At 29.2% G+C, this 16493-nt stretch overlaps 1 protein-coding gene across 1 annotated transcript in view; it reads right to left on the bottom strand.

Moving 5' to 3' along the window:
* LOC111620317 (kinesin-like protein KIF3A) overlaps positions 1 to 14051 on the bottom strand; it is a 38571-nt gene extending 24520 nt beyond the window's left edge. The window contains exons 1-5 of the mRNA XM_023362236.1: positions 13941 to 14051; positions 12190 to 12288; positions 7702 to 7870; positions 4527 to 4671; positions 14 to 98 (exon numbers count right to left, since the gene is read on the bottom strand). Coding sequence (XP_023218004.1) covers positions 14 to 98; positions 4527 to 4671; positions 7702 to 7870; positions 12190 to 12288; positions 13941 to 13946 — 504 coding nt within the window. The 5' untranslated portion in view covers positions 13947 to 14051. The remainder of the gene's footprint in view (positions 1 to 13; positions 99 to 4526; positions 4672 to 7701; positions 7871 to 12189; positions 12289 to 13940) is intronic.
* Between the last annotated feature and the right edge of the window lie 2442 nt (positions 14052 to 16493).

The raw sequence follows: 16493 nt of genomic DNA, 5'->3' as shown, positions 1-16493 counted from the left end.
TATTAATACTTACTTCTAATCTCACATTTTGATCTTTTCCTAATAAGTCCCTGACTTCTTCATTATAAATTTCTAAATAAGAGGCCCTTACCAAAAATCTAAATTGTAAAATTTAAGCAATTCTTAATAATTTAAAATATAAACTATATCATATGCTTTAGCATTTATAATCAATTTGTTATCAATAATAAAATACAACTTTTATAAATTAAAAAAAAATGTAGGGTACTTCATACTATGAAAGGGTCTAACTTCAAATGCTAAATTAGAGAGAAATTTGACCAGTAGATCTTCTGTAGATCTCTACAATTTGGTACTTTTTTGAACTACCGTGTTTCCCCGAAAATAAGACAGTGTCTTATATTAATTTTTGCTCTGAAAAATACGCTAGGTCTTATTTTCAGGGAGTGTCTTATTTTTTCCAGGAAAAAGAATTCACATTTATTATTGAACAAAAAAATGCCCAAGTCGAACTTAGACAAGAGTGACGTATATCTGATGTGTCAAACTGTCGCCTTTTTATAGCGTCAACATCGGACTCGATGACCAATTAGTGCTTACTGAACCGTAGCACTATGCATATGTCATGTGGCATGATTCCCGGCCGACCAATTAGCCATCACCAGCCGTAACGTTATGCAAATCTGTGATTCCCAAGCCATAGTCTTATGCAAATCATGCCGTGTGGCGTAATTGTCTGCTGACCAATCAGTGGCTGTACTTTCAAAAAGCCAACGGCCACTTTCAAACCATCTGTTGATGACCGTTACGACTGAAAAAACTTCGCTAGGTCTTACTTTCACGGGGAGGTCTTATATTTCGCAATTCAGCAAATTCTGTTCTAGGTCTTATTTTCTGCAGATGTCTTATTTTCGGGGAAACACGGTACAACAAACCAAATAAATAATAAACAACAGATGTGTCTCCTAAAAAGTTGTATACAAGTTCTTCAGCAGATGTGTTGAAGAACTTTGTATACAGATATTTCAGTGTGATACTGTTTATCCGGGAAATTTCAAGCAAATGCATACTGATGTGAAATCTCTTAAAATGTTGATTATAAGTAATTTTGACTGTGCCATAAATTATGTCTTAGTCAAACTAAGAAAATTCCAACTACTTCTGTTCTATTTCAACAAAATCAAAAATACAATTGTTAGATGAAAAATAATTATTTTAATATTAAATTGGACTCTTTAAATGAAAAGGATATATCTCATTTGGTAGTGTAAAGTCTTCCAAAAAAGTAAAAAAAAAACAAAAATTATAAATATGCATAAGTTTGAAACAGTTAAAAAAATTGAACTGAAATTAAAACAGAATAATGATAATCATATAAGCTATCAATAACTGAAAGATTAAAACAATGCAATTAGTCCTACTCAAAATTTTTTAAAAAAGTTTTTTAACAGGTGGTAGCAAAATAGAATACAAAAGTTACACAGATGCCATTTGGATTCAAAGTTTCATTAAATTTTGAGATAGATCTGGAATTCATATAGTTAAATAAAAACTAAAACCTTTCAACAATCTAGCAAATAGTTTTTTTAATATCTTAAAAATGCTTTTGAATGCTTTAAGCAATCATCCTCAGTTATCATTTTGAATCGAACGAAGAATTTGAAATTACATAAAACAAAAATTCAAAAAGCGGTTACATACATACACATTAACATTTAACAAGCTTAAATAATTGCAAAAATTATGCAAGTTAATTAAAGTGAAATAAAGAAATAAAATAAAATATATACATCCAGTAAAAATTATCTTAATTAACCTTCTCGCTTATATAAACTATATAAGCGGGAAGACAGAACAGATATATACTGGAAGACCAGTTATCTTCCTATCATCATTCCTAGGAACTCCGCAGACCCTGAGCATAAAAAAATGGCGGTTTTTCATTCATGGATAAGGAGGGCACACATGCATTGACCAGCATCTGCAACACTTACAACGAATTGGAATATATCTGAAACATAGTGATACAGCAAGGATACCATAGAGAAAGAATAGATGCTCTCATTGCGAATTGTCAGAAGTGACACCCCTCGCAGGAAGGGAATCAGCATAAAGAAAGAGTCGTACTCAATTACATACCGTTCCTCAAAGGGATGGTTAAGAAAGTTACCAGAAATAAGAATATATAGATAGTTTACAAGCGTAATCCCACCGTATACAGGCTCTTAAGGAACGATAAAGGCAGTTACGAATGCAACGCAATGGCAGGAGTATACTCTATACTGTTAAAAGACCATAGATTTAACTCCAATTTGGTATACATAGGAACAACAATGAGAAACTTAAAGAAAAGAATTGCTGAACATAAGCACTTGGTGAATAAAAACATAGACTCTACAGTGCTTGCTGCCTTTGCCAATCAACAGAATATCAAGGTCTGGGATCAGGCATTGATCATCAAGGCTACAAGATCCGAGCAGGCTGTGAAACATCTGGAAAAACTAGAAATTCACAAGGCGCTGTTGCACACAAACTGTATTAATCATAGGGATGCCGATGGATTGTCATCGACATGAAAATCCTTCTATGATGAGTTGACGTAGTTTATATAAGTGGGAAGGTTAATTAAGATAATTTTTACTGGATGTATATATTTTAATTTATTTCTTTATTTCACTTTAATTAACTTGCATAATTGCATAATTTTTGCAATTATTTAAGCTTGTTAAATGTTAATGTGTATGTATGTAACCGCTTTTTGAATTTTTGTTTTATGTAATTTCGAATTCTTCATTCGATTCAAAATGATAACTGAGGATGATCGCTTAAAGCATTCGAAAGTGCTTTTAAGATATTAAAAAAACGATTTGCTGGATTGTTTAAAGGTTTTGGTTTTTATTTATAGTGTAGTTCTAGTAAGAAAATATTTTATTTATTTAATTCATATTGTTACCCAGTAGTACTCTTTCTCTAAACTAATCACATGGATAATTACTCAACTGTAAGAAAAAAACTAATTTCCACAACCAAACAATAGGTTAATTTTTGTGAAATTGTCATCTTTTGATAATTTGGCATTTTATAATAAAGGTCTTCATTTATGATAAATAAACTGATATTTATAATTTTTTAGAATGAGTAAAAATTAGATACAGGGCTCTAATTCGAAAATTTTTTATTGTCAAGAATTTATTAAGAGATTGCAATGATATAAAGAAAGCCAAATTTTTTTCAATTCATTAATTTAAATAATAATTTTAATTATTAATATCACCAAATAAAAAATTTTGCTATGAAGCTATACAGACATCTAATAACTCTGTATTATGAAGTTAAATCATTTATACTGCAATGGTCACATCTTGTAACCTTGTCAATAAAAAGTTTGTAAACATTTTGTAAATATTGGAATTAATTTGTTTATTTTGTGATGATATATTATTTGATTAGTGAAATTTTAACCAGCATTCTATTTTTTGTGGGATGCATTACTATGTTAATCAAGTTAATATAAAAACAAAATTCAATAAATTTTCAAATAACTGAATCTAAAATTCTAATTCCCATTTCTCTAATATATAAGTTCTTTTTTTACTCCTATTAAATAAATGTATGTAAATTATAAAAAATTAAAAAAATGAATTATTATATTTTCTAAACAATGAATAAACAGATTATATTCTAATGTAAATGTCTTTAATAAAATTCAAAGATTAGTTATTTTAAGATTCCACATCCATATGAATTATTTAAATTTCATATCACTGTAAGAATACTAAGTTTTATTTGACACAAAACATTTCAGTTAAAATTTTGTTATCAGTTCACTATTATTAATTTTTATATTCTCTATCTAATGCTCTCTACCTTGGCTCTGATGCTTTCACGGAGAGAGCATGGACTGCTCTATTGCAACTAGAATGATATCTGTTGTTGGGAATTGTTAAACCTTGTCAAGGCTCCTTTAGTTTCTAGAATAAGTCAAAATCACAGGAGAGATGTTGGGAGATAGGGCAGACTCTAAATGTTCTCCCAACTTTATTCCTGCAGCATTGTTGTTACCATACCAGCAATATGGCAGCAATCATTGTTGTGTAAGCAGTTCTTGTGTAAATGCAGATTGTTAGTGATGTTCAAGGAATTTCTTATATGAGGTCAATTCTCATTAATTACTTTAGCTGAAAAAGAGTGATCCATACACTCTGTCAATGGAGTATAGAGCCTGCCAGAAATTTGGCAACAGGTATTAGACATGGCTTAAACTATTTGAAGTGCCTGCAAAAACTTTGATAACTTTGAAGCTCACTTTTTTATGCATTAGTGATCAATAATTATAACATAATCCTCATATTTCAGAATTAGTAATAAATGTAATTGAATATAATGGATTTACCATATAAAAGATTAAACTACTACTTTAACATAAAATTATTAATAAACTAAATTCATAAAAATTTAATGCAATGCATAATACACATAAATGTATAAACAATTTTTATAAATTAATTATTTTATAAAGAAACATATGGTATAACGATAATTAATATTTCTACTTAAAAATTTACGTTTTATCATCTTCTGCTTTTGCAATATGACCAAAGATATGTGCAAAAGAATTTGGAATAATTCCTTTCAATTCTGGTACTGAACGAACTCCTTCCATTGTAAATGTTTTTCCAGTTCCTGTTTGTCCATAAGCAAATATTGTTCCTAAATAAAAATTGAATGGTATATTATTATTATTATTATTATGTTAATTTTGAAATAAAGTATAAATTCAGTATTGTTAATTATATTCTTCATTCAATTCCATGCATGGAAAGCTAGAACTTCTTTAAATAAGTTTCACAAAACCTTTTTACACATTTTCTAGCAGTTTCTTGAGTGAACAAACGTTTTTGGCCATGTTTAATAGCTTTCTTCAGGTTCTATAGCATTGTCAGTTAACAAAAATTCAGATGTTTTGTGAAACTTATTTACTTCACTCAATAAACAGAAGTTTAAAAAATCCATTTATAATTAAATTGAAAAAGTATAAGTAGATTTTTTCTTTCTATTTTATCATATGTGAGAACTTTTGTCTTTTTATTGGCATTTGAAATATTTTAAAGCAAACTACAGATATTTAGAATACAATATTATAATTAATTTATAACAAATTAAATATAAATCAAACAAAATCATTTTTTTATTTTTTGAAATACAATTACATGAGTTTTTCAAACCATCTAGAAGCTTAGATATTTTTATTGAAATATAATATCTATCTAAATTTTTTGTAAATGATACTATGAATAAGGTGATTAAGAAAACATTTATAATATTTCTTAAAAAATCATAACTTTAATATTCCATGTCATGTGTAGAGAAAAAAAACATAATACTAAAAATTGAAATAAAAATTCAGAATTTATAAAATTAATATTTTAAAGTTGATCTGTTATACAGATGAACAGAAGGTTTTTAATAAAAGTAGTTATAAAAATTTTTATAACTGCTTTTATTATAAGCATTCCAAACATTTTAAATTATTTTCTCTTGCAATCTGAATATATTAAAGCAATATATGAAATAAATTTAAATATTCTTAATTAATATAAAAATATGAAAAAAAAAATTATTATTCTACTGCTACATTTTTTAATTAAGTAATTGCTTTAAAATATTTATAGTCAAGTCCGCACAAGTCGTCATAGGCATAACTAGACACTGTCAGTTAAGTAGTCAGTTTTCTGTGATCCCAACCAACTTACATAGGCATTAATATTAAAAAACCCTGGTTTACTCAACACCATTGGATAAATTGATATACTTTTGCTGTCCCACACTTGTTTAGATGTATGATAAGTCAACTCCCCTACTGAAAAAAATGAGTTCACACTGCACAGTAAACTGTGTGGCATGAACTCATTTTTTTCTGGAGGAGAGTTGACTTATTTATTAATATATACATATTAATAAAAATGCCTTAACATTTTATGTATTTTTACATATAAATTAATAACAGATAAACAAAAAATCAATATACAATCTATATCAATGTTGAAGCAGAATCCAATTTTGCATTTTCTCACGTTATGCATTATTTTGTAGCACGTGTTTCACATTTCTGTTAGAAATGAGTGTCCAAAAGCTAACAATGCTTACACTGAAGGATAAATAAGAACTTGTGTCTGAATTTGAATGTAAAAAAACTTTGCAAGCCGAATTTATAAAAAAAAAAAACCTTTCAAAAACAACATTGGTGGGAATCCTACAGAAAAAAAGAAGAAATTAAGAAACTTTTTCTTGGCTTTTCATTGCAGCTGTCTCAAAAATGCCAGAGAAAGTCACCATACAAAGATGCTCTGGTATGTTGGCTAAAGCAAATTCATTCATCAAATTGTCCTGTTTTGAAACCAATACTGAAACAAAAGGTGATGGAAATTGCTGGGGTATTTGGAGTAGAAACCAACTTTAGTGTCAGTGATGGATGATCAGAGAGGTACTGTAGTTTTCTAATTGTAGTTTTGTGGATTTTTCAACTTTGCTTTAGTCATCATATTGGATAACAAAAGTCTCAGTTCAAGAGAGAAAATTTCAAAATAAAAACAGTAAAAGGGAATCTGAATAAAATGGAAATCTGCCTAAACAAAAAAGTTTGGAATAAGGCAATTTTCTGTGTTAAATTTTACAATAGGCTAGAAACCTAACTAATGCAGAAAAAAAAAGAGATATTTGGGTACTAATAACTAAATTTAACCTAAAAAAAGTGAAAAATCAAAATTTCACTAGTTAATGAATAGGTAAATTAGACATAAAAATCACTGCAGAGCATGACAAATTGTGTTTTGAGAATATTTCTGAAACTACAAAGAAATGAAGGTCATATGAGGAGACATACATACACAGCATCTTTGTTAATATTAGTCTTTGTTAGTTATTATTAGTTAACATTAGCTGACCAGGGTAAGAATCAAATACTTTCAAAAATCGAACGAGTTTCTAAGAACAGAGTTATCAATGACAAGCACCAAATGCAATTTTTTGAAAACAACAAGAAAAAGGTAACACAGTACTGCCAATTTATATTGTTTGGAATAGTTAGATAGTACAAATAGAATGCTTGATACTATAGTAACTAATAGTATTGAGCATTCTATTTGCTAACAAGTTGATTAATGCTGTTGGTAATTACAGAGATTGAAGTTAATGATTAATTAGAATATTAAAATTCCTCAAGATGTCAGATGTGATTAGAATTTATAATGGCGGAGTGAGACACTAGTTCTTGGTATTTCAATTAGATTGTTCACTGTTGTGTGAGCACATAAGGATCAAATCCAAGAACTATTCAAATGCCTAGAACAGATTTTTGGAACAATGAAAACTTTTTAGGATCAAATGGCTTTCAATTCTTGCAGTGCAATACTCCCATATTTAGTAATAAAACCCAGTAAACTTTTAGATTAAACCTACTAATAAATTATTTTTATGTATGTAAAAGAGATTTTATTTTAAAAATGAATGTAATTGTATGACATTAATATGGTGTAGTTTAAATTAAATTTTAAAAAAAATACTAAAATTTGTTCAAAGTGAAAACCTGTAAAAACTGAAAAATAAACTTGGTATAGTGTGATTTTGATTTACACAGTTTTTATTGTATATTTTAAATGATTATACTAAATTCTTATAAAATGAAAGAAAACCACTCCAAAAATATATAGAATTTGATTTAGCAATTTAAAAATTACATACCATTATACCCTTCTAATACATTATCAATAATTGGTCTGGCAGCTTGATTATATACATCTAGTTGTTTTGCATCTGGTCCAAATACAGTATCAAATGTGAATCTTTTAGGAGGCTCTCCTTGAGTTCCATTTGGATTCCATACAGTAACCATTCCTTGAACACTATCAACCTATAAGTAATCAGAATTTAAAATAAAAAATTATAAAATACAAATGATAAATAATATTTTTACTCTGTTTCTATACGCAAGAGACAAATTAAAATTTTAAATCTAGGGCTACTACTTGATACTTGATAACTTAATTTCACATTTTCAAATCAGACAATAGAATATTTAATTTCAGGCCATAAACAAGCAAAATAAATTATACATATAATTTATTTTGCTTGTTTTATGTACATTTGATTAATTTGATTTTATATTATATCATTGTTTGCATATGATTATGAAAGTAATATTTTATAATTTTTTATGAATAAAAATTTATTATTGGCTTAATATCATAAACAAATATATAGTTAACTACATAACAGATGCAAAATTTTACACATATAATGAATAACTTTATTTTAATAGCTTTGCAAATCTTTTTAATTAATGTACCCATTATATAAAGTCATTTCCTTGGAAATTAAATATAAATATATATTCTTATATATATATATATNTTCAAAAAAAATTAAATATAAAAGTATAAATTTTAAGAAAATCTTGAATATAATTAATAATTAAAGTCTATCAATTACACTAAATATTTATATTTTTGCCTTAATCATAAACAATCAACCCTTAAATGCCATTAGTTTTATAATAAATGTACCAACATTTGGACACAATCTTGAGATTCAAATACTGAGTACAAAAAATGCTATTTATTATGCAAAAATAACATGGTTATTTCTTTTTACAGTGTGATCCTTATTTATGAATACTATAGTAAACATAAATAAAAGATAATTTTCTTCCTCCCTCTCATTTATGAGACAAAATACTTAATACACCAAACACCAACTGATATTTTTGTGAACAAACTATTCTAATCATATATGCTACAAGAACGAATTTCCACATGTTCCAATTAGATAGTTCATAGTTTCTAATCTCCATTTTCTTTATTTCATCCAAGTTGTGTCTTTGTTTGCTAGTGGTAGTGCTATTCATTCCAATGTAACTTGGCTGTTTAATAAACTTCATCTCTGCATTACAGATCCTTCTCTTAATGTTTACAATTTTAATTAAAAAACTATTCTATTTTATTCTATTTTACTTGTTTCCTGCTTACTTATTGCTTTGACTAATAACTTTTTTCTTAAATAAATATCTGATAACTTACATATTTGCTTCTCTCATTTTGTATCTGTTCCTTTTAGATTGGTGAATAATTTAATGAACACTCAGTTTATTTATTTTATTTCAATTAGAACCATTGGTTGATAGGTAAATAGTTTTATAACACTTCAATGTTATTCAGGAAGCAAGAATATAACTGGGTTATACAACAACATACAAATTTCAACTATACGAAATAACAGAAAAGCTTCTCTGTATTTATGAGATTTTGTTTTATGTTAAGTTTTCAGGAATGAGTTAAACTTATAAATTGTAATCACATTGTACATACAAAAAATCTACAGTATATTGACAGAAAATACTTGGTACTGAAAATATATAATTGAGAGAAAACATTTCAAAATTCTATTTATAAAACTAGCATCCCCGCACGGCCTCGCCCACTCTTATATACATATAGAACTTCGAAAATTTGAACTAACTGTTCATTAATTATTTTTGGGTGATCAATGTGTAGTATTGCAGTAGAGTATTGCAAAATATAAAAAAATAAAATCATAAAACTTCTGATTAAGTTATATTGATTTGAAACTTAAAAAATTCCTTGCTATACTCATTCGATTCTGAGCCAAACGAATCCATTGCTCTTCTAGTCTTTGAGATCGCTCTGCTGTAGATTCACATTGTGTACAATTATGAATAATAATAGCTCCAGAACTTTTTCTTCCTATTTGTGCTCTCGCAGCTCTCGACATTATTTATCAATCAATCTGAAAAATATTCACTTGAGATAAATCCAATAACTATTTCGAATATTTTGTACAATTACCTGCAGAAATTAATGCGTAATGATTTGAAAATCCTTCATAAGTACACATACTGTCATCTAGCATGATGACATCACTTTTTTAATTCCTCAAAGATTTTGCTAATTAACTAATTATAATTTAATGTCAGTTCTTCAAATATAATAGTAAACTTTAATAATAGACTTTTCTTTTAGACAGAAAGTACTAATTCATGTGTCGCCATCTAGTGAAGAGAGAGACAAATAAACAGACAGAAATCCGTTACAGTTTTATTTAATAAAAAATCTGTAGGTTTGATTAGTGGTAAACATTCCGGGGATCATAAAAATGCTACAGTTAAAATTTAGTAATTATTGGTTCAGTAGTTTTCATGGTTAGTGGTCACAAACAAAAAATACATTGTCTCTTTATATAGTAGTATAGATATATAAAAAGATTCTTCAGATAAGAAATTTTTATAAGTGAAATGTTTGTATAAANAGTAGTTTTCATGGTTAGTGGTCACAAACAAAAAATACATTGTCTCTTTATATAGTAGTATAGATATATAAAAAGATTCTTCAGATAAGAAATTTTTATAAGTGAAATGTTTGTATAAAAATTAATTAGATCCTAAATTATGATCCAAATAATTTTAAATTAGTTATGACCATAGTTATTAGAAGTTAAAAATAAGTTAATTTCTTATGTACAGCAAATAAAAATAGGTAAAATGAAATTCTATCTCAAGTAAATGGAGTTTGAAATGTTATGTTATCCTTAATATTGACTAGACTGATTTCCAAGGATTGCTCACTTTTTGATCATTAAAAGACATTAAAAGAACACTTTTTAAAAATGTAAACAATTAATCCAAGTTTTATACAGTCAACCCCCTATAACACTGTTGATAATTCCGTTTTATATGAATTCCATGTTGTACGAGTCACTTAGATTTTACAAATACGTATGTTGGGCTATAAACGACTCGCGTATTCGTAAAATCTAAGTGACTCATACAACATGAAATTCATATAAAACAGAATAATCAACATTGTTTAGGGGGGTCGACTGTAATTGCCATTTTAAATCTTTCTAGTAAAGAATTAAATATTATTGACTATGTACCAATTCTAAATTTTGAAAACCTCACCTGAATTATCCATCATAAACCAAAAAGATCTATATTAATTTGAACTGAGAGCCTTCTTGATAGTAAGTTAATTTTCTTTGTTATTATCTGACCAAGTAATCGTAAAATTTTTCTTATAAAATTCAATCATTACTACTAATTTAAAGAAAATATACCAAATACAGTAGAGCCTCGATTATCCGACCCCCGATTAACCGCCACCTCGGTTAACTGACCGTCCTAGTCGGCAAATTTCAAATGTCTGCTAGTGATGTGGCACTACAAAATTTGGCTATGTCTCGGCTACTTTAATATTATTTTTACGTGTTTTAGCTGGCAACACTCATTCGACCATGAAAGGGAGCCAGTATTTAAACGAGGCTTAATTTTCTAATTTTTAACGATATAATAGCGACGATTATTATTTTAAAAAATTTTTGTTAGGCTTAACATCGATGAAAATTCAACACGAAGTAGGTTAATAGCGATATACTAATTTTACTAATTACATGGAATATAATAATATACTACACTAATAATGGATTTTTTCATACTTTTCGGTTATCCGACTTTTCAATTATCCGACCAACCCCAGTCCCCAATTGGGTCGGATAATCGAGGCTCTACTGTATAAAACAATATTTCATTTCATATAATACATAACATACAGTACTATAAACATTATAATTTCTCATATTCTTTTGCAGTAATATCCTTGCATCCTTGCATCTTTAAAAAATAATTTATGTTATTATATTCATTACTAATGCTAATACAGTAGAGTCCTGAAAACTCAGCCTAATGTGGACCGAAGGGTGGCCGAGTTCGTGAAAATGCCGGGTTATCAGGAATGGGGTTAAAAAAGAATAAGTAAGAGTGTGGAGTCCTCAGAAAATACTGTACTGTACTTGTATGTATTGTTTTCTTGAGAATACAAGAGAATAAACTGCCCAAATACCCTTAAACAAAGGAAAAGTACGTACTTTATGAAGGCATAGAGCCATTACTACATGAAAATGAAAATTAATGAATACACAGTGTACAGTAATTTACCTGATAAGACAGACCTCAGAAAAATACTTAATAAAACATAAATCTGTCTATAATAAAAATTAACTAGGGGTTTTTTCACCCTGTCAGGGTTTGGCTGAGTTATCCAGACTGCCGGGTTATCGAGTGTTGAGTTTTCGGGACTCTACTGTATTATGTAATGTAATGTAGTATTATTTAAATATTCTGTAAGAAATAAATATTACAAAAGTATAACTTAAATATACCTCTACAATATTTTTATATCCTGCCGCTACTTCTTTTTCACTCATAGGCCGACTCCTCACTACCACCCTTACATTTTCCGAATCTGCAGTTTTTTCTGCCTGTAATAAATATCAAATTATGTCTTATATTATATAATATATTTTTTTGCTAACACAGATAATGAGATATTTTCATTCATATAAAATGAAAAATAGTGCTGAATATTGTATTAATCTATTTGTAAATTATCAACACAAAAACAGAAAATAAACACTACTCTCCACTAATTTTATTGTATTAATTAAGATGCATTCTAAGTCTGGTCAAGGCTTATCTTATTTAATCTCTTTAGCTGAAATTTATCTGGAAAAAATTAATATTATAATAAATTTTATTTAAGACAATATATTTTAAAAATTTCTAACAAACTGATAAATTCAACTTCACCCATTAAAGACACACTGCAGTAAAATGTTGCAATCAAAATTTGTTGAATACTTTTAAAATGTATTGTTTTAAATATGACAAGTTATTTATGTATATTTCAATCAATAATAATTGACAACACAAATGTCTTGATTAGTAATATAAATATTTAGGGTAATTGTTTATAAGCCATACACCAACATTTTCTCTCTTAATTTTATTTACAATAGAGACATACATGCTAGACATGTCCAAAACACACAGAATATTTGAGGGGCCACTCATTTAAAACATTCTATAAACAAAAAAACCATATGGGAACCAAATATAAGTTTTCATCTACAGTATTTCCACATGAAAAACAGATGATTATTCGGAAATCGGAATTCGGAGAAGCTCATAAATATAACCGATTGAAAGAGCGGATTCAATTGTTAAGAATTGGCAAAAAAGTTTCCCAATTGTCCAGCTTTATATGAACAAGTTATGCTGTCAATTTTAAAGGATTTTTCTTTAAAGTTTAAAATGTCAGTAATTTTGTGTGGGACATAGGGCTAGATTTAAGTGTTTCAAGGCGCTAAGCTGAACTCTGTGCGAGGCCCCTTACCAACCCTTAAAATTTTTAGAAGTCAATCATAGAAAGAAAAGAATTAACATAAAGATATTAACTACTTTTTATTTTGTGTAGTATTTAAAGCATATTTTGTTGGTTTGTAAAAAACAAGCTTAAGCAATGGCAGCTGAAATGGTGCAGAGTCGATAAGTAGTCATATGACTTTTTTGTTTATAGAGTTTTTTAAATGAGTGGCCTCTCAAATATTCTATGTATCTTAGACATATCTAGTATGTATGTCTCCATTGTAAATAAAATTAAGAGAGAAAACGTTGATATAGGCTTATAAACAATTACCCTAAATTTAGAATAAAGAATGCTATTTTTCAAAAGTATTTATTTTCTGTTTTGCACATGACTGATAAGAACGGCTGTAAAATATAATTGTGAAAATTTTACTCCTTCGTGTTACGCTTTTCAATAAGTTGCATTCCACTTCATTCAGCAGACTTTTATCAAATTCAAAAAATTAAATTCTATTATTTTTTCCAAAGTTCAATAAAGAGAAAAATAAAAATCTTCATTATTTATATTTATGTCAGAGAAAAAGAAACTTTAACAACGTTCTTTTTTTCTATCTGTAGCTAATGAGGACAATACTGTACAGTATGATATTGATATTTGTTTATGAGAGTAAATTATTTGTAACTAAAAAAACATTTGACATGTAATTAATATGTTTAAACAACAAACAATAAATTTATTTAGGTGAATGTAGATAATATTTCTTACCGGCATTTTATTTTATTTATTTAATTAAGACCGATCACATCGAAAAATCTTTAAAAACCGCAACATAAATCCTCGGCATCGCCGATCCAAACATTGATCTTTATATTTGCGCCCTCTGCTTTTTTCAAAGTACGAAAACAGATATTTGAATTAAAATTATTATTTCTGTCTATCTATTTTTAAACATTCGATAACTATAAGGATTATATTTTTTTATAATTGTTTATATTTATATATATATTTTTTAAGGCCGGATGGCCGAGCGGTCAAGGTGGCAGCCTACCGCTCTGGGGGGACCCGGGTTCGAATCCGAACGGGTCGTAAAATCCCCAGGAACTTTTCGGGTGGTGGTCCGTTCGGATATGTCGGGCCCGTCCCTCACCACCCGGCAGCCCCATTGTGGGCCTGGCCATAATGAGCTTGCAAAAAGAGACCCTCTTAGTGCCCACAGGGCGGAAAGTTTAAAAAAGAAACCCATAATGGGCCTGTTATAAGAGACCCTCTTAGTGCCCACACTGCGGAAAGAGTATTAAAAAGAAAAAACAAAAAAAAACATAAATTCCTACAACGCGTCGTCAGTAAAATGGTGTACACAGTAAAAAACAACGCTTTCTACTGATATTTCTGGAATTTTCCAAATTCTGTTTCAACAAGGTTGCTAGACGTCTCAGATTTTTATAGCTTAAACAATTTATAAATTTTGGGCTGGATTTTATATCACTAGTGCCCAAAGAAAAGTTAGAAGCTTACCTTAAAAATCATATAAAAGCAACTTTCAGATGTAAGGAAATTATTTCTACTTTTTCAGTTTTTAGAACATTAAATAAATGTTCTTACTGAAATGTGAATTGAATTTAGTTCCTCACAATAGTTGCCGTATTATAATATTGAAACAACTTCTAATAATGAAAATACTACAATATGTGAGAGGCAGATGTTGACCTGCAAGTAGAATTTCTTCTTGTCCACAACGCGCAGGTCGCCAGTAACCCAAAAACCCACAACCCACCATTTTTTTCCATAAAGTGATCACTTTAACAGGTTAGATTTCAGGAAAACCAGATCTAACAGTGATCGCATTACACAATAAGCAGGTGTGTAAGGCCATACAGAGAGAAAAATTATCCCTAAAATCTATCGAGTAAATTTCAGGCCAAATAAATTTGCCCACTATAGGAAGGTGGCCTTGTCACCGAGATGGTCACATTGGCAGGTTCCATTGTGTGTGTATGTGTATATATGTTACTGTGAAAGACCGAAATTAGAGAATGTCGATATTTTCCGGTGAATGTCGACACATATAAAATACGACGGTGAAAGACCGAATATTTGGTTATATTATTATACATTCGAACGATCGCCGGTGTATGTTGACAAGCACCCATAAGCTTTGGTGGAGGTAGAAACGACACCCGAGAAGCCGATGTCGACAGAGGGGCGACATTCTGTCGCAAAATTCTTCGCCGTTTCCTTCTGCTCAAATTGGTTATACTGTACGAATAGAAGTCCTCGATGTTGACAGTGGCCGTACAGATGCCCGAAATGTATGGCGGTTGTTGTTGGAATAGAAGACTCCAACTTTTTATAAATTAGCAAACAAAAATGGTACCCTCAAGCAGCTTTATATCCGCAATCAGTTCGTAATTTGTAAAGAAAAATTACTTTCCATAGATGAGATTTCTTCTCAAGAAATATCGCCGAGAGAAGCAGCTGCAGCTAATTCGAAAAGTGGAGGGCCGTTCGAAGTGTTCCATGAATAAATGCAGTAATAAAAGCAAGGGATTCTTGTGCAATTCAAAATACCGTAACAGTTTATGTTGTTGCAATAAACAAGATTGTATGACGTTAATCACATAATTTATGTGTAAGTTTATTATTGTATTATTTTTTTAATGATTAAGAATGTACTGTTTGTTTTAGGTTTAACAGTTTATTTACATGCGCTGTTACTTAAGCTTTCTCCTATTTTGACATATTGAAAAGTTGCATTTTTGTCTTAACGTAAAAAATATTTTTATTCAACATTCACCATCAGTGCATGCTGAATGTCGACATTTGCCGGTGTAAGTGAGAAATAATGATATTTAGCAAATATTTCGTACATACACGAAACGGCTGTGTGAATGCTGACATTCACCGGAGAATGTTGACATTCGCCAGATATCGGTCATTCACAGTAACATATATACAATCAGTAAAAAATATTTTGATACAAGTAAATGATTTCGTTATAAGAATTCAAATTCAGATTTTAACATCAAAAGTAAATTGTTACCAGAGCCTCTTTGGCCATCGGCCGTTGCGACCGATGTTACCGCTTCCCGGGACGTGGACCCAGAGGTTGGATTTTGGGAAGCGTGTTCGGGTTGTGAACGGTGTTGTTTATAATGCACGTGAATGGAATCGTTGGTGTTGGGTGCGACGAACGTGTCGTTGTTTGAACTGTGTGTTTCAGCGTGAGGGGTGTTGTTGTTTCTGTGTGTGGATGTGAATTACTAAACTAATGTAAGTACGACAAGAGGAAAAAAAAATAAAAAACCTCTTGCCTTCTTA

This window comes from Centruroides sculpturatus, unplaced genomic scaffold, assembly GCF_000671375.1.
Source record: "Centruroides sculpturatus isolate CEXI.00-Female unplaced genomic scaffold, Cexi_2.0 scaffold4, whole genome shotgun sequence".
NCBI lineage: Eukaryota > Metazoa > Arthropoda > Arachnida > Scorpiones > Buthidae > Centruroides > Centruroides sculpturatus.
Note: the sequence above shows the minus strand (reverse complement) of the source record. Positions and strands in the feature narration are given on the sequence as shown.